Source organism: Leptidea sinapis, chromosome 20, assembly GCF_905404315.1.
Source record: "Leptidea sinapis chromosome 20, ilLepSina1.1, whole genome shotgun sequence".
Classification (NCBI taxonomy): Eukaryota; Metazoa; Arthropoda; class Insecta; order Lepidoptera; family Pieridae; genus Leptidea; species Leptidea sinapis.
In genome coordinates, this window is record NC_066284.1 from 7,810,242 (window position 1) to 7,834,207 (window position 23,966).

The 23,966-nt window shown below is 36.5% G+C and overlaps 1 protein-coding gene across 3 annotated transcripts in view; it reads right to left on the minus strand.

The window, feature by feature from the left end:
* Positions 1–1,721: 1,721 nt before the first annotated feature.
* The window catches only part of LOC126970129 (protein transport protein Sec24C), a 35,498-nt gene continuing 13,253 nt past the window's right edge, over positions 1,722–23,966 (minus strand). For 2 of the 3 annotated variants that reach the window (XM_050815861.1, XM_050815859.1), the window contains 11 exons: positions 22,624–22,737; positions 20,821–20,910; positions 18,653–18,838; positions 17,207–17,354; positions 16,363–16,523; positions 15,237–15,405; positions 14,732–14,944; positions 12,379–12,573; positions 11,666–11,848; positions 9,730–9,923; positions 1,722–3,485 (listed from right to left, as the gene is read on the minus strand). In XM_050815861.1, the coding sequence (XP_050671818.1) occupies positions 3,348–3,485; positions 9,730–9,923; positions 11,666–11,848; positions 12,379–12,573; positions 14,732–14,944; positions 15,237–15,405; positions 16,363–16,523; positions 17,207–17,354; positions 18,653–18,838; positions 20,821–20,910; positions 22,624–22,737 (1,791 nt within the window). In that variant the 3' untranslated portion in view covers positions 1,722–3,347. Of the gene's footprint in view, positions 3,486–5,400; positions 5,535–9,729; positions 9,924–11,665; positions 11,849–12,378; positions 12,574–14,731; positions 14,945–15,236; positions 15,406–16,362; positions 16,524–17,206; positions 17,355–18,652; positions 18,839–20,820; positions 20,911–22,623; positions 22,738–23,966 lie in introns of all 3 variants that reach the window. The other variant, XM_050815860.1, reaches the window with a different exon arrangement.

Consider the following 23,966-nt stretch of genomic DNA (forward strand, 5'->3'; position numbering starts at 1 on the left):
CTATAATTTGTGTTGGAAACTAAGAAATGCATGGATATCCTATAGGTACGTTACTGAAAGTCAATTTTGAATTTATTTTTATCCATAGAACCTGTTGGAATTAATGAAATATATATTCAATCAAATCAAAATCACTTTATTCATCTAGGTCAAGGAAATGACACTTATGAAAAGACCGCCGTAAGGTTGAAAAACCTAATCCTACTTCAGATTTACAAAAATATTTAAAATGAACTTTAGTCTTTTTGAAACAAATCATACGCCCGTAACCCAATTCTTTTGCTGCCTCTTGATAATGCCACCAGTAAGTTCATATCACGCCTATCCAACACAGTGTTGCCAGATACGAAAGTTGAAAATGCGGTAGCGGTACTTTAAAAATGCGGATTTTCAACAAAAAAAGCGGATCTTCTTGTTTAAACATTATATATTATAGGTACATTGTCGATTGTTCTTTCTTCAGAAGCTTTATTTTTTTATATGTTTATTCATACCAGGACAAGAGATTTTATAAATTAAAGGGAATATGTCAGTGATCATGAAAAAATGTGAATGTTTAAAAGGAATTTTATTCTTATTCCTTATTCGATGGAAAACCCATCCTCAGCATTGTCTCCCGACTCTTCGACCTCTGCTTTTGGAATGTTGTAAATCTGTTTGACAGTCATCTTTGCCAACATGTTTGGAGAACCTTTAAAATTTTTGGAACAGCCTTAATTTTTTGTTACAACCTGGTCCGCCAAATGTACTCCATTGACTGTTGGTGTAATTAGACGATTTCGCTTTTCTGTTTTTATATTATTTATTTTTGAGAATTTCCTCTCATAATCTGCATTTGAAACAGGTACTGACAGAGCTGTGAGCGCGAAGTTAGGAAGATTTGTGAACAGCCGTTCACCAATTTCGTCTTTCACTATTCAATCCATAAGTCACCATTTTATCGGGTACTACTGTTACAACAGTCTTTTCAGATTGGAAGTATTCATTCAATCGAGTTAATTTTCAACTTGTTCAAAGTTGAACATGACATGGAACTAACTAGTCTCAAAAAAGCGGAACCGCGTCAGTTAAAAGCGGAAGGTGGATCCATTATCAAGAAAGCGGTGTAAAAAGTGGAAAAGCGGTACAGCTGGCAACGCTGATCCAACACGACCCTTCTAGAATGAATAACACAGAGTAGTTCTAACTAGAAGTGTTCGTTAATCAATAAACAGTTTTATATTCCTTAACGAACTGTTTTTCTTCAACGAAAAAACCTGTTGAACATCATAAGCTAATAAATTCAATCATTGTCTTCGCCCATAACTCGCAATAAATTGAAGCATAATTCCGACCCTTTTGCACCTATCCCTTTCTCAGTTGCACTAAAACAGCTTAATTCAAAACAGTTGATGAATTCTTGATATTATATTGACGAAATAGCTACTAAGTATAAATTAAATTTGGCAATGTTATTAATATAATATGAACCTGATAAAAACCTAAATTATTAATAAATGCATTAACCGATTTTTCAAAACCCGTTGACGATTTAACAATTTTTTCAACCTATTGACCATTGACAAAAAACAGTTAAATTAAATTAATTTGAAAACCTCAATGCTAATAGTTAATGCATTTAACCGATTTTTCAAAACCCGTTGACGATTTAACAATTTTTTCAACCTGTTGACCATTGACAAAATTCATTGGCTTTATATTGTCTAAAATAAAACACAAAGTAACATAATTCCAATATATTTTATTTACACTCCTTACATATTCATACTAATTAAACATAGAAATAATAATTATAAAAATAATATCTACTAGATCAAAGGCCTAGCGCATGCTGGAGACAATTATTGTATCGATACAAAACATATATACCCTATACAATAAAATCTTAATTAATGTTCATTTCATTTTCGTAATAAGTCTATCCACGCACGCCATACAAGAAGGTATCACATTAGTTTTAAAACTGCTTGTTTAACCTATTTTAACTGTCAAACTAGGCCTTCCTGTCAAACGTCATTTTAACTTGACAGATAGTGAAAAGGTAAGACAGGTGATGAATGACTCTGTAAATATTTACTGCTAATATCAGCCACATTAGAAAGTTTCCTAACGTCTTATATTTTATTCAAAGCCCAATAAATATTCTATAGATCTATATATTCAGCGACATCTAGCGATTTTGGACCAAGCACCACTTTAATTGTACAAAAAGGTCTTCCATTCATCAACCCCGTGGGTTTGAATCACATTGATTTGCTCTGTATAATTAAGTTTAACCTTATGATGACCATGAAAGAGTTTCAAACAAAATATATAAGATCTCATAACCGCGCACCACATATACCCACATACATTTTATATTATAAATACATTTATATAGCAGACAATTCAATTCGACGATATAATATAATACATGCTTCATAATTATATTTTTGTTGAGTAAAATGCTGTAATAAGAAGAACAAAAAAGGTAATGAAAACCACTTTAGTTATTGCTGCAATTTAATTTAAAAATCTTAAGTAACACCACCAAAACCGCTCCAGTACTAATAAAAAAATGCATTTAGTTTTAGCATCGGATAGTTTGTAGGGATTTCGACATTTGATTCGGAGAAACTTTAATACATATTCACAGAAAATATCTACCTACACTAATTACATTTATATTTTTATTATAAGGACAATTATTAAATTTGGCAGTGATCCTACTTGTCAGCTAGTTGGATCCAACACTTAATATTAAAATCGACATTTTTTAACAATATTCCCATTTTGTTTGTTAAAAAGGAATTTAGATAAGTTCTATTTTAACGACCAAAACAGACTTACTTAATATTTATATATATATATAAGGGCGTGTGTACACTGCTATTGTATTCATACAAACACTATAATACAGTGCAATAATGTACACATATTAGAATAGATTTTTTTTATTAACTTACAGCGACCATAATAATTATTGATGATGTAAATAATTAGAAATCATTAATATTTTAATACTTTGAATTGAAACAACCAAAGAGTTATTCCGCCTCTCACAGATTGATGACTAACCTTTGTATGGGAAGAAAATGACACTTAAGCTAAGGATATATCTTATATAATTTATACGTCTAGATAGTCTATTGCTGTTAGAGAACCGATAAAAACAGACCAGGAATATTAGTTTAGTGTGCGTGAATTGCTCAAAATTAGTTCTAAATTCAATTTTTTTCGCCGTTTTTACATATTTCATAGTCTATATAGGCGTATAAGTGATCTAAAGATATAATATAGGTTTTGAAACATAGCAACGTTTAAAAATAACGTTTCAGTGATGTTCTGGAGCGGCGACACGTTTGAGGCTAAAGCAGGTCTCGGATCTCCTTGTGCACGTGGCACAGGAAGTCCACGTATGACGCGCTGCCGTCCACGCCGCGGTCCTCCACCAGGAAGTGCCGCAGCACCGCCTCCAGCTTGTCGTGCTGCCGCATCACCGTCAGCTGCGACACGCGCGATAATAAACAATCATTGAGAGGAAAATTTAAAGAAATTAACATAATATTGACTCCTCAATATACACAATGAGGGAAGTTGCTAGAAACTGTAATAACCCTAATGTTAACACAAGGATAATAAACTAATAATGCCTACTACTTGGCTAAGTCGAGTTAGTTAGTCTATGGGGGGCGTTGTATATGCTCTTACAACAAGACCCTACAAAATGTTCAAAACAAATTCAAAAGAATTGTTAAAAAAAAACGTTTGTATGGTAAAGGTTACAATAACATAAATTACTTTCTGAATGATACCACAGATTGGGAATGGAGCGACAGGCTATTAAATAATAAGTTTAATTGTTCGATACCACGATTTATGAAAAAAAAAAAGAAGCCCGATGAGTTTGTTACGTCATCACATCACAACTTATTTGGAATAAAATATTTGAATTTGATAAACAACACTTAGGCTGGGTTGCATAATAATTAGCTGTTATAGTTAAGGTTTAAGTCAAATTTAACGTTAACAGGAAAGCTGACTTTAACTTAGACTGCGGAATATGTTGCACCATCGTTTTCCTTGACAGAGTTAAAGTTAAAAAGTGAAATATCAAGTAAATATCGAATATTTATTAAAAAACTTTTAACAGGTCGCTATTTAAATATTTAACATTAACAATAGCTTTGACCGACGAAAATTGGACGGTTAAGGTTAAAGTTATGACGTTATCTAAACAATGTCAAATGGTGCAACCCATGTTATTTTTAACCGGTACTTTAACATGCTTGTTGTTGCTATTTAACGTAGTTGGAGCAACCCAGCTTAAGTCGAACAATTACTGACAACTGCAAAATAAACAAACATCTACGTACTACGAGGCATAATGACGAACGAAATCTGTGACCGAGTCGATCAACGTGACTTCATTGTTCGTCTTCTTCCGCATTTATCACGGGCAGAGTTTCGAAGAGATGTTTGACCTGATTTCTGCCGCCCAAATCTACCTTCGCACAAGACAAACTTCGACGTCATCCAGAACGATGTTTCCAGAACTATTAAACACAGGTAGGTCTTCCAAAAAGGCGGCAACGCTCCAGTAATTCCTCTGGTGTAATAAGAGAGTGTGAGGGGCGAGTATCATTTACCATCAGGTGATCCTTACGCCCTTTTGTCCTTTTATTACATAATATAATGTTAAACTATCAATTTATATACCATAGTTCCTATATTATGCTGATATTATATACTCCACAATGTTAGAAACTGATTTTTTTTAATACAACGCAATCAATGAATACGAACACAGCTATATGACAATGACGAGGAAATAAACACTAGAGGAAATTTACCATTGATCTTGCGAGAGATTTTATTAAGGCGCCTCACAAGACAAGATAAACAAAACACATGGAAAATAAATAACTTCAGAAATTGTTTCTTAAATTAGACAGTTATTCCAATCCACACAAAGCCCTTTTATCGTTGTACCCTCAACTCCAGCATGACCCAAGCCCCAAGTCCACCACCAACAAACACTATTAGCATTCAATAATGAGTCTTATATATGAGATGTAAGAACCTTCCAAATACAATGCTTCCATTCCCATTTTTCTAGGATTTAGAAAGCGCTCCCATTGTCGCCATATCACAGTATGACCAACGGCAAAAGTTCACAGTATTTTTGAAAGAAAAATGTCACAATTTCAACTTAAAAACCAACAACACCCCACATTTAAATCCATGACACGATTACCCGTTACCCTCAAACGCAATAAAAATAAAATCATGCGTATCCTGAAAAAGGCTAAATCGTAATTTGAATAAGCACATTTTGCGTGGGAATTCCCAAAGAACCTGGGAATTCCAACCAACTCCTGTGCCCCAGCCAAGCTCAGAAACACCCCCAATAGAACATACATCATCTTTTGCACTGTCTTATGTATCTCCATCAGGTATTCGATATAAGACAAGGTTCCGTCGCAGCCCCGATCCTCGAGCAATAGCTTTCTGAACGCGCCCTCCGCTTTCTCACCCTGCAGTACTACTTGAAGCTAGGTGCGAGAGAGAGAGAGAGAGAGATAAAATGAGCAGCATGCAAATACGACCAACACAATATTATAATGGGCGTGCAATATAATATTAAAGATTATTAATATAAACTGTCTTATTCATAACTACTTAGCGGAGATTTATAACATCGCTAATATACGCTTGTCAAAAAATGGTATTCATAATCGCATATTAGAGTTAAAACGCTCATTATCTCTTCGATAAAGTTGACGTGACTTATAGTAGCTAGAACCCTATTTTAAGCACTCGAACGCAAAAAAAAACATGGCCGACATCGATCAGCTGTTCGCTAAATAATGTGACAAATAGCATCCCGCTCAAAGTTGTTGGATATCCGTCATTGATTGATAATTGACAGATTTCAAAACTTTGAAGTTTGAAATTATTTTGACATCGACGTTTAAAACTGACTAACCATATTGACATTGAAACGATGTCTGTTTCCATTGACAGTTCCTCATTAAATTAATTAAAATCATGTTTTTTTTTGTACGAAATGGCAACATTGCGTACTATAGAGACGTATTAGTTATGGAGGAGATTTATCTAACGAATATGGATAAGGAATTTTATCGAACGTTCGATAGGCTTAAAACACGTTTTAACTTATATAGCTTTATACCTTCGGAAAGCGTTTTATTATGAATAAGGCAGTAAGTATTTAAAGACATGTGTTAAATAATTACAATATTGAATTAATAGTTCTTATGGCATGTTGCTTAAAACAGTTTGTTTGTGTGTGTTGCGCGAATGTAACCACGCCTTAATAAATTATGTGCTACATTGGATACCACAGCGGCGTGTTTATCAGCCGGTAAGCAGTAGTGTACGAGCTATAAGGCTTATAAAATAATATACTCCTACCAAGTATGTGTCCTATTATCTTTTTATATAAATTACGACAGACGTTGTTAGTCCGCTATGAACCCCTAAAGTACTGAGCCGATTTTTTTCTAACTTAGCACACTGTATGAAGTTTGATCCGATTTGAGAGATAGGAAAGTTGTGACTCTTAATATTTTATTTCTGTACGAATAATTCTATGAGATAATTTTTTGACGCATATGGTTGAAAAATAAATAATATAAATTCCTGCAATAGATGAAACAATTTCATAAAGTAACAAAAATCTTATTTTGTAATTGAAAAATGGAATGATTTTATCGAATTAATGTATTGTCATCGGTCCTCGACAAATCTACGAAGTTCAAACGAAATCTGGCCGTTTAAAGTGGGTCAAAATCGCGTTCAAATGAGTCGGTTACAAACAAATATACATACAGGTGAAGCTAATAAAAAGCGCGTAAAAACAGGGTAAAACGAAATAATTATTGTAAGGATTGAAATTTGATATGAAATTTTATAGTTGTGAAGCGAAGTGCACCCACAAGCACGACTATAAACGACTATGGCTGCCGCGTGCTGTATAACAACAACACAACCAGTGGGAGGCTCCTTCGCACAGGAAGCCGGCTTGATTATGGGTACCACAACGGCGCCTATTTCTGCCGTGAAGCAGTAATGTGTAAGCATTACTGTGTTTCGGTCTGAAGGGCGCCGTAGCTAGTGAAATTATTGGGGCTTAAATGAGGCTTAACATCTTATGTCTCAAGGTGATGAGCGCAATTGTAGTGCCGCTCAGAATTTTTGGGTTTTTCGGGAATCCTGAGCGGCACTGCGTTGTAATGGGCATGGCGTATCAATTACCATCAGCTGAACGTCCTGCTCGTCTCGTCCGTTATTATCATAACACAAATAGATTGTTTATTGTTGTTAAGGCCAGAATTAATCCTATAAGGAAACAAAAAGTTTTATCGAAACTACTGTCGATTTTAAAAGTTAAGTTTCCTCTTTCACATATAATAAAAGAAAACTTGAAGTTTAGCGCTTATCACCGACATTAAATAAATGCCGTAAATTCGTCACAGAGGGTGGCTCGATCAAAATGCTAGCTGTGAATTCGAAATGAAGCCCTCATTAATTGCTCAGACTTCAATAAAAAATACATTATATAAGTTTTTATTATACTTATATTAACGATAGACTATTTGACGTTTGAGTATGTTTGTTGCATCACTTTACATATTAATATCCGGACAACCGAGCCTTGCTCGGATTTTCAAGAATGTACAAACTTGAATTTAAAAAAAAACTAATAGGACATCTGGATTCGAACCGGGTCTTCTGCTTTCCGGATCACCCAATGTCCCATCTGAGCTACTATAGTCTTGTATATAGTGTCGAAATTTACCTTTGTATTCTAAAGTTATTGTAGCTGTTTCTCATTAAAACGGATAAAACTACATTTTTTTAAATTGAAACCTAGCTAGATCGATTTATCGCCCCCGAAACCCCCTATATACTAAATTTTATGAAAATCGTTGGAGCCGATTCCGAGATTCCAATTATATATATATATATATATACAAGAATTGCTCATTTAAAGATATAAGATATTGTAATTGAAATGATTTGTAAAACGGTGAAAATGTAAATCTCGATTTAAAAGAGTGGCAATGAGTTTCTTGGTACTTCTTCTCATTAGCTCAACCCTCTACGAAGTAGCGGTAGATTCAATAAGAAAAAAAAAATTTTTTGACACTTATAAGTGTCATTTCCGTGACCTACATGAATGAAGTGATTTTGATTTGATTTGATTGATTTGATTTGACAGAACGTAATACGGGACCAGACTAGGTGCTCCAATGAATTAGGCCGTAACTAAGTAACGTGCGTACATAAGTCCACTAACATTTTTTTTATTACTTAGATAGCGACGAAATTAAAAGACATGTGTTTCGCCCATTAGGAGCTGTAGAACACATTCAAAATTGTTTCATATATCAATAATATATAGAAAATCATGTGCACTAAACTCACAAAGGAATGATAAAGAAAACAAACTACAAATTATGCGTGCGTGTGTTAGTAAAAGACAGTACAAGACGTGTGTTAAAAAATTTACTACTCTACTGAAAGTGTGAAGACCACGAGAAATTAAACCTTTTCTATGTAATTAATAACCGCGAAGTAAAAATTATTCCAATTTTAAAACTTTTTGTCTTTATCTTATTTTTTTTTTCATGGAGAGATAATTTTAAGCTTGGAGAAACTTTTCATTGCGTTTATTAATAAGAAAGATAATAGTTAGTTTAGTGAAAATACTAAGAGTAAACAAAAAAAACACTTTTTTCCTTTGTTTTCTTTTTATCTAATAATCTCCATGTCTGTAGTATCATGATTTGTTTATGACAATAAGGGACGAGACGAGCAGGACGTTCAGATGATGGTAATTGATACGCCTTGCCCATTATAATGCAGTACCGCCCAGGATTCTTGAAAAATCCAAACATTCTGAGCGGCACTACAATTGGGCTCGTCACCTTTAGACATAATGATGTTGAGTCTTATTTGCCCAGTCATTTCAGTAGCTACGGTGCCCTTTAGAGTTCAGATTGAAACATAATAATGCTTACACATGTCTGCTTGATGTGTTAACAAGTGCTACCAACGTCATGAACTACCATAAGATATCCCAATTTATAACTACATTTATTTAACTACTGTTAATATTTAACTACTATTTAATATAACTATCACTATAAATAGCTATAATTGCATATAATATTTAGATCTTTAGTTAACTTAATTCGTGTAAGTTAGTAGGCACTATAGTGCCAACTAAGAGTTGGTAGCATCATCACGGTAGACGGTCATGCCTTATATAACCCAGAGCGCTAAGTTCGAGAAGGCATTACTTATTGAGAATTGTAAGGGGACACTATGCTCAAATTGTAATACTACGTGTGGAAACTTGAAAATGTAGATTTATTACGTGCGTTTAAATTACCAACCCCTTCTACACACATTACTGCTTCACGGTAGAAATAAGCGCAGTCGTGGTAAAATCTAGCCAGGATTGTATAGATAGATATCATCCCCACCATCTGGATGTGTGTCGGTTCTCCACAGTGCGGTTTTCAAGGAGCTTTCTTCCACGTACTACAAAGCTGTGGAATCAGCTACCTTGTGCGGTGTTTCCGAGACGATTCGACATGGGTACCTTCAAAAAAGCGCGTACTCCTTTCTTAAAGGCCGGCAACGCTACTGTGATCACTTAACACCCGGTGACCCGTACGCTCGGTATGTCAGGTCTAGGTATGTAAGGTGTCTCACCCTCATGGCGGAGCGTCGCCTGCGTGTTGCGTCCCGCAGCACGTCCCGCACGGCCTCGCTCGTGTCGTTGTCCCGCGCGGGCAGCTCCGTCACGCTCGTGTCGAGGGCGTGAGGTCCGTCCACTCCGAACACGTCCCTCACCCAGTCACCTGCCGCCTGGGACCCCACCCACACCAGCATGTGCACGCCGTTCTCTGCGCAAAATACAATATTACATTTGTGTGTTTGTTTTAATTAGCAGAATAATAGTAGATTTTACAACGAGTGCACAAAACGAACCATTTTTGTCCGAGACTTTTAGCAGCCCGAGCCGAAGGCCAGGGCTGATAGTAATGTCGTGGATAAATTGGTTTTGTGGACGAGTTATAAACTCTGCTTTTCATTTCGATTGCGAGGAAATAAAACATTAGTAAAACATGGACATTTTTAACAATTTTAGCAAATTTGAAGAAATTAACAAACACACGAAAAAACAAGACCTGTTTCACACCGCTTCTTTTTTAAGCTTACGACATTGATATTAGGCTTGGGCTCCAGACCTATACAGCCTACTATTTAATTAATTTTGTAATACATATATTTTCTATTTATTAAATAACCTACTGTATTTATTTATATTTAATAAAAAAAAAAGACAAAGGAAACGACACTTCAAAGTCCTTACTAAATTTGATTGGATGCTATTACTATTCGATATTATGTGAACAAAAACAATAAATTATGCTATTATAACTATTCAAATGTCTTGGAAATATAATCTAGATGTATTATAAGAATAGCAACTTACCTCATATTGGGTAAAGCTTACAACTTGAAACGAAAAAACATTTTTTTTATATGCCAATTTCCCATAGTCTTTATTCTAATTTGTACAGAATTTAACAGACTTCAAATTAATTCAAAGAAACATAGCACTTTCTTCTTTCTTACGTTAACTTTTATATGCCATTATCTTTGTACAGAATTTAACGGACTTTTATTCTATTATTATTATTAATTTCAAAGGAAAATAGATCTTTCCAATAACAAAATAAGGCAAGATATCGAATGAGATCGTGTGGCTTTCCTTGAATTGCTTGCCGAATTGGACCGGTGGAGCACTAAAAGTTTAATGAATATTTACGTCCAGACGAAATGAGATTTATCTGAATGATACTACAGCAGAATTGAATGTGACAGTCAAACAAACAAAAATATGTTTATTTCGTAGGTAAATTGCATTGCACTTGAAACATGCCATTTTTTTCTTACAGCTCGTTCGGAAGGCAGATTTCCATAGAGAAGAAAGAGCAAGAAACTCTAAGGTTGCTCTTTTCAAAACTGAATATTACAGATTCTTATTTTCAAATTAATTTTACAAATCATTTCAATTACAATATAAACAAAGTGATGCAACAAAATACACAAACGTCAATTACTAAATGCCTTACACAAGTAAGTAAAAAAAAATGTAAATTAATAAGTAAAAAAAGTGTGTGTCAGCTCCGACGCATGACTGAAGTTTACTCCTCAAGAACGATTGTCTTTGAACAGGTCTAAACAAAATCAAGTCCAACGGAGTCGGTTGCAAAACAGACATACAGCAGAAGCTAATAAAATCGTATTACTCAAAAATCAAATAAAACCTTAACGCTCAAAATATGTCAGGAAATGCCCAAACACAACTCCTGTTAAAAACGGAACTCAAAATTCCAATTTTAAAAGGTCCATCAAGTTTGTCACACCTAAATAGGTAGCTTAAGCGTGTATGCTGGCTACACACAGGTATACACACACACACAACTGAAAAGTAAAAGTTGCGCGAGAAATGATGCGCACCAAAAACGTTACTATCCCATTTGATGAGTAGGTTTTACTCTCCATATTTTCTCATACCGGGCGCATTATATGAAGATCGATTGTTAAGGAGTAAACTCCAACTGGTCGGTTGACTCACCCAGCAGGTAGACGCCGCGCTCGTTCATCTTGTCGATGGACGCTCGCAGCGGCGTGGGCTGCTCGTGCGGCAGCGAGTGGAGCGGCAGCAGGCGCGGGTACGTGTACACCACGGACAGACCCACGTCGGCCGTGAGCGCGCGGTACTGGGCGCACGACCGGTCGTCGCACGTCAGGTCGGGCCCTTACACAAATTAAATTTATAATTATTAACAGTCAAATTGACTCAGCATCCTTGTTGATTCGAATACAATTTATAATACCGCGAATCTCCTCTTGTCTTAAAATTATTTATCTATCCCCTTATAAAACCAATACTTTTGTGAGGCAGTTGGTGAAATGGATATATATACAAAAATATAAGAAAATAATAGGCGATCGAATAGGCGAGAAAAAAAAATTATTAACTCCTAACATTTCAATCAATTACGGTAATGTACATCTATTTCTCTCATAATTTCTTTCTACATTATTGTTTGGCCTCATTTATAGATAAAAGTACCTCACGTGGAGTGTTCCAACTTTTATTTATGAAAATAAGGAAGACGAGCAGGACGTTACGCTCTACCCATAACAATGCAGTGCCGCTCGGGATTCTTGAAAAGCCCAAAAATTCTGAGTGGCACTACAATTGCGTTCGTCACCTTGAGACATAAGTTACCCATAATGTAGCCGGTGTCCTGTACAAAGGAGCCAGGAAGTGGTACAACTTACCGCCAGCGATGGCGTCGGATCGCAGCAGACAGCTGGTGTAGAGCGGCAGCAGCTTCATGGACTCTGGCAGCACCAGCTGGCCCACGGACGACGGCGAGGCACAGTGGCGCCGGTACGCGGCCAGCGAGCGAGCACAGCGCCCCGTCAACCCGTCACGGATCGCACGCGGCGGAGTCTCGCGACTGGCCCACACGGCTGAAATATTACAACGCTTTACATTTAACAATATTTCTACGTGCGCGGCTTTTAATATTTGTGATTTGAATGAAGTCTTACTTTTTTTATGGAGGACAAACGAGCGTTCGGGTCACCTATTGTTAAGTAATCACCGCCGCCCACAATCTCTTGCAACACCAGAGGAATCACATGAGCGTTGCCGGCCTTTAAAGAAGGTGTACGCGCTTTTTTTGAAAGTACCCATGTCGTATCGTTCCGGAAACACCGCACAAGGAAGCTCATTCCAAAGCTTTGTAGTACGTGAAAGAGAGCTCCTTGAAAACCGCACTGTGGAGGACCGCCACACATCCAGATGATAAGGATTATATCCTAACTTGTGGCGTGTAGTGAGAAGGTGGAATTCGGCGGCAGGAATCAGGTTAAACAGCTCTTCGGAACACTCCCCGTGATAAATGCGGTAGAAGACACACAATGAACCGACGTCTCTACGCAACGCCAAGTAATCCAGCCGTTCACAGAGCACTGAGACCCCCGACAATTCGAGCTACTCTGCGTTGCACGCGGTCAAATGGATCGAGCTGATACTGAGGTGCGCCAGACCAGAGATGACAGCAATACTCCATATCTGGCCGGACCTGCGCTTTGTACAGCGCTAGTATGTGGGCCGGCTTGAAGTATTGCCGTGCTCTATTAATGACGCCCAGTTTCTTTGAAGCCAATTTGGCTTTGCCTTCCAGATGACCACGAAATTGGCAATCGCTCGAGATTTCGGGACCCAATATTCCGATACTAAGCGAGGCTTTGAGGCAAGTGTTGTCAAAGAGCGGTGATACGACAAATGGGGTTTTTTACCTACCTTTTTTACGCCTGAAACACAGGATTACCTAGTTCAGGCACAGTGTTAAATAGCTTTGAAGTAAGACTTGTATTATAATTCTAATTTTGTAATTTAACAATATTAATAAATAAATTGAATTGAATTGAATAAAACAGCTATTAAATTTATCACTGCGTCTTTAATAACAGCCGCACAATAATTTCATACACAAAATAATATAATAATAATAATAAATAGCCTCATTTATTCCTTAATAAATAGGTACATTCAGATTAATATTCCGAAGACACAACATCATATTCCGTTGTGAAAGAGTGTCCCCGGATCGTTTAAATCTTTATCTACACAAATGCTTTAAATCCTCAATTAAACATTCTGAAACAGTTACCTCATTGCCAACATTAAAATACCCAATGTTCTAATAACCATTACATCATCCAAAAGAGTTTTGTAATGTTGTACTGAATTTCATAACAACACTCCATGTTTTTTTTTCGATCCCTTCATGCGCAAAGAGTTTCAACAGACAGCCACATTCTTATTACTCGGTGCGTGGTATCTATATGAATTCCAAAAAAGAACATTTTCGTTTACATGCGTTCCACACTACCAGAACGTCGCGCGCCGTAAAAAAGTAGGTTATTCGAATCCCCGCCATTTTTCTTCGATATTTTTATTGTTTTGTTTACAAAAAATGTATACTATTTGTATTTTTGTTTGAAGGGCAGCTAGTTGTAATAGGAGCTAGTGAAATTACTGTACTAACATGACTTAAGATTATATCTATTAAGAAGATGGACGCAATCACGGCTATAAAGTATTGGAGGTATCACTTTATAATCAGAGGAAAGTTTTGCTCATCTCGAAATTTCCTGTTATAAAACTTTAAAACAAAATATTGACACAATCGAAACATGTCATTAAAACCTGTACAGTGGTTTTATTTATATCGCGACACGTTATTGTTATCTGAGTATTATTTGACGCGAAAAATTATACCAGTTATTTCTTGGTCCGTCCCCTACCGCGCGTTATAAGTGTAGGGGATATATTATCAGTTGTATATTTTACTATATTTTAAATTTCTTTATTTGCCCTCTTTTATATTCTGTTTGAAATCAAACATCTAAACTAGTCCTAATTGAGATCAAATTATTAATATTATACCAGAATACTAGAAATCAAACATTTTTGGTCCTTCGAGCCGGATCTTCAAACCAATGATGACTTTCAATTAGTCTAATGACATACTCTTTTGTCCTGGTTGTTCATTCACACAAGCACCTCAGCTATGTTTTGGCCAGCGAGCAGCCTGATCATTATATACGACATGTGTACCTTGCTTGGTGAGGAAGTTGACGAGCACGTCGAGCTCTGCGGAGCGGTACACGTCAGCCAGCTGGTGCGCCACGGCCAGCGCCAGGTTGAGCACGCGCAGGCGCCGCTGGCCCGAGCGGTGCGTGTACAGCAGCGCCACCTGGATGTACACACCGTCCTCACTCGTCAACTTGTCGTCGTGCTTTATTTCAACACCTATCGCCTTGTCTGCGTCTGTAACGTACCAACCACTTCCATAACACTTATATCATTCATATTATGTAATATACATATTACCCCTTAAAGTGGCGTTTGAAATCACGGGTCTACATAAAAGTTTGTATTTACAATCATACTGATAGACACTAGATTGTACTTGTGGCTTGCTAGTTTTATAACTATGTAATTGTTATTAAAACTAGGCTCTAGTATATTAATTAGTGTCTTCATCTTAAGCTACCTAACATGTTACAGGTAATAAGAAAGTGTTCTATTATGTTTATTCCAATCAAATAAGTAAACGTACCGACAGCAGCTAGCTCGACGTCAGTGGTGTTGGACATGAAGAAGTGTCCGTAGAAGTCGGTGGCACGCACGCCGGTGGAGGTGCGCACGCGCATCACCGCGTCGTGCGCGTTGTTCCGGCTCACCACGCGCTGAACGTCGCGGCACAGACGCTCGCCGTCGGTATCAGCCTTAAGCGAAACAGAAGGTATAATTAAAATTTCGAAGAAAACCCCATCAGTAGGCTGTCACATTTTAGTGTTATCTAAAAGTTTTACTTTACCTTGTTTGTTGTTGGATTGCGATAACTTCACTGTTATAAAAAAGGCGAGGGCGAAATAAGTCACAAAGGAAGATATCGTTGTACAATTTAAAGCACGATGTTCTCTTTACATACTTTCCTAACAGATACAGTTTTTCTAGTGTTTTTTTTTATTATTGTATTGTAAGGTTATTGTAGGAAAATCTACTCACGAATCGCTATACTGCGCTACTACTGCCATTCACTATCTTATAATTATTGAACTGTGAGGAGAGTCCACTTTTTTTATTGCGATGGCGGAATTGTTTGGTAATATTCTGTTCTATATATACAGGGCTAGCCTTTTATCACAAAGCATCGCTTATAGTGTTTAGCTTGAATTCGAATATCTTGTGCTAAGACTTTGCAACAAAATATAGATAATATAAAAGATAATCAAAGGCGTATACAAGTGTAATAGCGGCAATAATAATATAAAATATAAAAATTTCGGTTTATGAGATACAGGCCGCTGACTGATATAGACATCCTATTGGTTACAATAATGTAGCAGATATTGGGAGGCTCCTTTGCACAGGATGCCGGCTAGATTATGGGTATCACAACGGCGCCTATTTCTGCCGTGATGCAGTAATGTGTGAGCATCATTGTGTTTCGGTCTCAAAGGTTGCCGTAGCTAGTGAAATTACGGGGCAAATGAGACTTAACATCTTATGTCTGAAGGTGACGAGTGCAATTGTAGTGCCGCTCAGAATTTTTGGGTTTTTCCAGAATACTGACTACTTAGCGGCACTGCATTGTAATGGGCAGCGCGTCAAATACCATCAGCTGAACGTCCTGCTCATCTCGTCCCTTATTGTCGTAAAAAAAATATTGATAGGCTCACCGTGAAGTACGTGTACTTGTGCACCTGTCCGCCGGTGAGTCTCGCCAGCTGGCCTACGGTGGCCAGGTCGCCGTATGAGTTATTACAAATGAACAACTCAACACACACGCCGGCCGCCGAGCAGCTCTGACCCAGCTCGTTGTACGCCGTCGTCTGCGGACCTGATCAAACAATCGTATAAAATGCTAACTCTAATAGTTATTTATTTATTTATTGACACACCAACAGCATTACACACACAACATTAAAAATAATTATGGTCTAATAGGTACATAACCTTGTATGAATGCCAGTTACTGGTGCATACACCACTCTCATTGCAAGACATTCATTTAAATACAAAATACAACAACCTACAAATTTAACAAGGATTTTAAGCAAATAATAAAAAATAATAGATACAATATAACGAAGAAATAGTTTGTATGAACAACAACTAACATATTATTATTATTTACGAACAGAAATGTGCGATTAGTAATATAATAATAATATTGACACACTTTTACACATATTATCTTGACCCCAAACTAGGCAAAGCCTGTACTATGGGTACAAGATAACGATATATTTAATACAATATACTTCTAAAAACATATAAATATCTAAGACTCGGAAAAAAACAATCATATTCATCATATAAATGATTGCACCTACCGAGATTCGATCCGGGACTTGACACCTTATGTCTCAAGGTGACAAGCGCAGTTATAGTGCCGCACAGGATTTTTGGGTATTTCAAGAATCCTGAGCGGCACTGCATTGCAATGGGCAAGGGTATCAATTACCATCAGCTGAACATCCTGCTCGTCTCGACCCTTATTTTCATTAAAAAAAAACTCACTTAATATCTGTTTCTCCTTGTCAGTGCCGAGCAGTTTCCTGTCTTCCCTGTTGATCAGTTTCCCCGGCGCGTTGTACGTCGGCAACGACGTGTGGAACACGAGCAGCTGTCCGCTCGTCTCAGCGGCTTTCAACGCCTCCAGTCCTGCCTAACAATCACACAAACTCATATCTAGTACTTACTTGTCAACTAACTTAAAAGGCATAAAAGGCATTTATTTTCTCAAAATTGATTCCTTTAGAATTCGTTTTGATGTGATTTCTAATACACTAGATACTACTACCGCTTCGGAAACAAATGGCGTTTTGAGACAGAAGAAGCGGCGCAAGAAACTCTCCCAGCATTCTTGAATTGCGCTCTTTTTTAATAAAATAAACCATATTGTACTGTCATTGCTTTTGCAATAAAATAATCATAATCTAGTCTCATGTTCTCCGAGTCGGCGAAGCTCAACACCGACAAGAATGACTGAACGCTGTGGACGCCGTTTTTGAATTATATATTTGAGTGAAGTATGTTTGTATGAACAAAATAGCGGTTTTGGTAAATATGAAAACGGCCGTAAAGGCCCTACGCTTATTTGTGGCCATGTATTTCTTTCAATATTTAATGCCATTAAATTTAAATCAAGTAGACATTAGATCGAAGGCGTCTATGTAAAATTAAAAGTTTGAGATCATATTTGTAAATCAAGTACACGTTACATCGAAGGCGTCTATGTAATAGAAATGTTTGAGATCATATTTGTAAATCAAGTACACATTAGATCGAAGGCGTCTATATAAAGAAAAGTTTGAATCATATTTGTAAATCAAGTACACATTAGATCGAAGGCGTCTATGCAAAAGAAAAGTTTGAGATCATATTTGTAAGTCAAGTACACATTAGATCGAAGGCGTTTATGCAAAAGAAAAGTTTGAGATCATATTTGTAAGTCCAGTACACATTAGATCGAAGGCGTCTATGCAAAAGAAAAGTTTGAAATCATATTTGTAAATCAAGTGCACATTAGATCGAAGGCGTCTATGTAAAATAAAAAGTTTGAGATCATATTTGTAAGTCAAGTACACATTAGATCGAAGGCGTCTATGTAAAATAAAAAGTTTGAGATCATATTTGTAAGTCAAGTACACATTAGATCGAAGGCGTCTATGTAAAAGAAAAGTTTGAGATCATATTTGTAAGTCAAGTACACATAAGATCGAAGGCGTTTATAAAAAAGAAAAGTTTGAGATCATATTTGTAAGGCAAGTACACATTAGATCGAAGGCGTCTATGTAAAATAAAAAGTTTGAGATCATATTTGTAAGTCAAGTACACATTAGATCGAAGGCGTCTATGTAAAAAAAAAAGTTTGAGATCATATTTGTAAATCAAGTACACATTAGATTATTGAAGGCGTCTATGCAAAAGAAAAGTTTGAGATTATATTTGTGACGCTTGTACCTGCACGGCGGGTAGCAGCACTATCTCAGTCTGCTTATTGTCGGCGAACTGCGCCGGGATCTGCTGCAGGAGCGCTTCCAGCACGGCGGCGCTGCCTTCCGCATCCACCAGGAACCCTTCAACCAGCGGCACGAACATGTCAGCCACGTCACCCACCGACAGCATCTGTGGCTGCCCTAAACTGCCCTGAAATTAAATTTTATTATACTCTATGTGACTTTATGTTAATACTATGTGTAAGTTACGGAATTTCAACATGATATTTTTTATTTGAATACCTTTATTTATTTACGGTGTGATTCAACTACTGTACTAAATAACTTTTGTTTTGTATTAATTAACATTTACTTTTTTGACTTACTCGTGTAAGGCATTGACTATTTGACGTTTGAGTATGTTTGTTGCATCACTTTACATATTATATTGTAATTGAAATGATTTGTTAAACGATGAAAATGTAAATCTTGATTTAAAAGAGTGGCAATGAGTTTCTTGCTACTTCTTCTGATTATGAGCTCATCAGAAGAACCCTTCACGAAGAAGCAGTAGATTCAATAAGAATCTCAGTAAGAAAATTTTTTTTGACATTCATAAGTGTCATTTCCGTGACCGTGATTTTGATTTGATTTGATATTCATACACTTGCCCGACGTCCAAGTTGCTTGAAAATTAGCACACGTATTAAGGACCGATGACAATTTAATATTTTAATTACTTTGACCTTGTACAAAACGATCCGGGCGAAAAGGCTTTTTAGCATGTCAGTATACTCACTCTATGATGTATACGGATGTTCCGGATATCAGCGGAAATGCAAACAGTACTTTTTTTATGGAAAAGGAGGACAAACGAGTTCACCTGGTGTTAATTGATCACCGCCGCCCACATTCTCTCGCAACACCAGAGGAATCACAGGAGCGTGGCCGGCCTTTAAGAAAGCTCCACGCGCTTTTTTTTAAGGTACCCATGTCGTAACGTCCCGGAAACACCGCATTAGGAAGTTCATTCCACAGATTTGTAGTACGTGGAAGAGAGATCCTTGAAAATCGCACTGTGTAAGACCGCCACACATCCAGATGGTGGGGATGATATCCTAACTAGTGACGTGTCGTGCGAATGTGGAATCCGGCGGCAGGAATCAGGTGACACAGCTCTTCGTAACACTCCCCGTGATAAATGCGGTAGAAGACACACAATGAAGCGATGTCTCTACGCAACGCCAAGTGATCCAGCCATTCACAGAGCACTTGGTCCCCGACAATTCGAGCTACTCTGCGTTGCACGCGGTCAAATGGATCGAGCTGATACTGAGGTGCGCCAGACCAGAGATGACAGCAATACTCCATGTGTGGCCGGACCTGCGCTTTGTACAGCGCTAGAATAGAATTGAAGTATTGCCGTACTCTATTTATGACGCCCAGTTTCTTTCGTATACTCTTTTTTTATAGAGCAGTAAAAAGTATTAAAAAAGCGAAAAAAAGTAGATTATTGATATACAAAAGTATTGTTTTCAAATCTGTATACATTTTTATGAGGTTGACTGTACCAATGTACAATGAAATTTCTTACTTATTAGTGAGCATAGCTTCCTATTGCCCGTAGCAATATGAAAAGGCTGCAAGACTTCTGGGACAGTCTGGGCTGGTTGTAGTAAGCAGACAAACGGACAAGAACAATGGCCCAATCGAGGGTCTGAGTGCGTAAACAGCACAGTCAAACTAACTTCGACAAAACCCCTATGACACAAATTTCCTCTTACCGAAAGTTACCTAAAGATTTTCGTTCTCTTTCATTCGCTACTTATTCTATTTCGTGCTATAGCTGTATTATGCCGTGGTCCTGTCATGGAAGTTCACTCCACAAAGCTGTGGAATGATCTTCCTTATGCGGTGTTTCCGGGACGTTACGACATCTTACCTTCAGGGTACCTTCAAAAAAAGCGCGTGCAGCTTTCTTAAAGGCCGGCAACGCTCCTGTGATTCCCCTGGTTTTGCGTGAAAATGTGGGCGGCGGTGATCAATTAGCACCAGGTGAACCCTATGCTCGTTTGTCCTCCTTTTCCATAAAAAAAAGTACTGTTTGTATTTCCGCTGATATCCGGAACATTTCGGATCGGAGTTGGGTCACAGATCCTCTACAGTATTTAGTTACAAAAGAAACAATTTTACCTTAATGTTGTAGAAGTGTACGGTGGAGCTATATGTGATGAAGCCAACTCGGGTCATGCATTTCTGTGTATTTTCGTCCTTCGGCATTGACTGTAATATAAATATAAAAAGCCTCATTAGGTTTAAAGATATTTATTTCTCATTAAAAACATAATATTGTCACTTACATGAGAACATAAAAATATGATGTAATAATTTATCCGCCGTTCTTTAGATGTTCAGTACATACATATACATTATAGTACTTATTCTTGTTCACAAAATTTATGATTACACACTTTTACAGGTCACTGTCACATAACAAACAATTTCAGACATGTGTTTTATAAAAACTTTGTAACAATATAGTCTGATAACTCACGTTTAAATGTTTTTAGCGACTTAATCTTTTTGAGAGATGAAGGTAGACTATTAAAAAGTTGTGCGCCCTCGTAAATAAACATACGCTTGCCGTAATTTGTTCTTGTCTTAGGTAGTATCAAGTAGCTGGCTATTGATGTTATACTTCTTTAGGGGCGTTATGAAAAAAAATAAAGTGAAATTTCAAGATGCGTTCGCATCACTCTAACACAAAAGTTACAGGGTAAAGTTGATTCCTAAAATTTTCAGAGTTTTGCGACATTCGTTTTTTTTTTTTGGTTTTTTCGACCATTATTAGGATAGGCAAAGGGTTCAAGCCCATACAGCCGTATTCGTTATTTTATTATTAATTGTCAACGCCATCTTTGCAAGATTTTTACAATATTGTTCTTTCTACAAACGTAGAATATTTATTGCTTGAGGGTTATTCTCGAAGTACACAAAAATACGCTCACATCATTGTGTTCGCTATTGTATATTTTGTATCCATATTACATATTGTTAGTTGTACTTCATCCCCACGAAACAGGCAACACCTATTGTAGGGATCAGTATAATATCTAATCTTTGTTGCATCATTTTACATATTATATTGTAATTGAAATGATTTGTAAAGCAATGTAAACATAAATCTTGTTATAAAAGAGTGACAATGAGTTTCTTGCTATTTCTTCTTTACGAAGTAGTAATTCAATAAGAAAAATATTTTTTTTTACATTCATAAGATTACATTCATTCCATGACCTACGTGAATAAACTGATTTTGATTTGATTTGATTTAATCCATCTAAACATAACATTACACTTATTTTTTGGGAATTTGTTCAAAATTTACTTACCTAATTTGTTTACATAAATAGAAAGAAAGATAACTGTGCTTAAATATCGTAAGTGTTAAATAAATAGTTAAATGTTAATATTAATAATTGTAAGAAGGCTCTTCATAAGCACTTCAAAATATGTCCTATGAAGATACAGAAAAATTACTAATAGTGTTAAAATAAACATTATCTATATTTTATTTGTATTAGACATTGTTTACTTATATACTTACCCCCTTATTCAAAATGGTCCGCTAACTTTAAACAGCCGCTTAGGAGTGTTTTTTCTCATTTTGACTTAGGTTAATAGAAGAAGACAGAGTGAGAATTAGCAATGCTTTAAGTTAGCAGACTATTATGAATAAGGGGGTTAACCTGTAGATTAATTTATACCTTTTTACTTTATTAAGTTTTTCTTTTTTGTGATTATTTAGTTTCAATACCAGCTCTTTACGCCTAAAACACAGGATTACCTAGTTCAAGCACAGTGTTAACTAGCCTTTATGTAAGACTTATATTATTATTCGTAATTTGTAATTTAATAATATTTTAATAAATAAAAAAACAACAAGAGTTTACGAGTAGGAGACTTGTGATCACAGCCGCAGTAAGCTATATGTACCTGTATGATATCCATGATGTTGTTACATATGGTGTGTAGCAAACCGCTCTTCACTGAGTTGTAGGACACATCGATCACGAACACAACGGCAGGTGGGTTCGGCAGCGTGTTATTCTGTCCGTACAAAACACAACATTATCAATATATTTTAGTTGTACGGTCAGAAAAAAAATATTTATCTAATTATGTTTTCAATGTTAACAAAGCAGTGCAGAACAATGTGATTTCAGAAAATGAAAATAATAATAATAGAGCGTCGGGCATTTATTGTTGATATCACCGTTCCGTGTGATGATAACCTTGTGAAAGCTGAAATAGACAAATTGTCGAAGTACCTAGACTTAGCACACGAGGTTACTGACACGTGGGATGTTGATTCAACAATAATTGTCCCAATAGTCGTTTCCGTTAACGGTCTTATAGCAAAGAGCCTCGACCATCATTTCAAGAGGCTCTCACTTAATAACTGGATAAAGGGTCAGTTACAGAAAGCAGCTGTTTTGGGCTGGGAAAGGCACGCATCGTGCGGAAGTTCCTCAGTCTGTCGCCCCAACCACCGGCAGAATTGTCGTGAACCAACGCCGGCGGGACTCTATTTTTTATATTTATATTTGTAATATTGTTTTTTATAAATATGTTATATATATAAATGTAGAAAATAAGATGAAATTGTAATAAAGAGAATAATAATATTGACACACTTACACAAGTATCTTGCCCGAAAATAGGCATAGCCTGTGCTATGGGTACAAGACAAAGATATATTTAATACAATATACTTACTCAAACATACATAAATACATGTATCCATGACTCGGAAACAAACAATCCATATTTAAAATAAAATATTTACTATAACAATGTTAATGTGTAAGCTGATTCTAAAAGTTCTACACTCCTAAGGTCTAAGACTCTGTAAGGCTGTACCTCAAAGCCCTAAAGGCTAGACTACTAAATTTTTGAGTTTAAATAAAACACTTTTAAAGGATTAAAACGCGTGTAATTGAAACTGTGTTTTTACATTAGATTTTTACGTGAAAGTTACATTTTTATTTTTGCTAACCCGACGTTTCAATTGACCTTTCCAGATCTCGTTTTCAGGGATACCAGTCCCCCTGGTACTGTAACGTAAGGTAAAAACACAGTTACAATTACAGGCGTTTTAATCCTTTAAAAGTGTTTTATTTAAATGTGTAACACTCGCGTTAATCAAAGAGAATAATAAAATTTTGAATGTGTTACATCTATAACAATCTATCTGTATATATAAAAATGAATTGCTGTTCGTTAGTCTCGCTATAACTCGAGAACGGCTGGACCGATTTGGCTAATTTTGGTCTTGA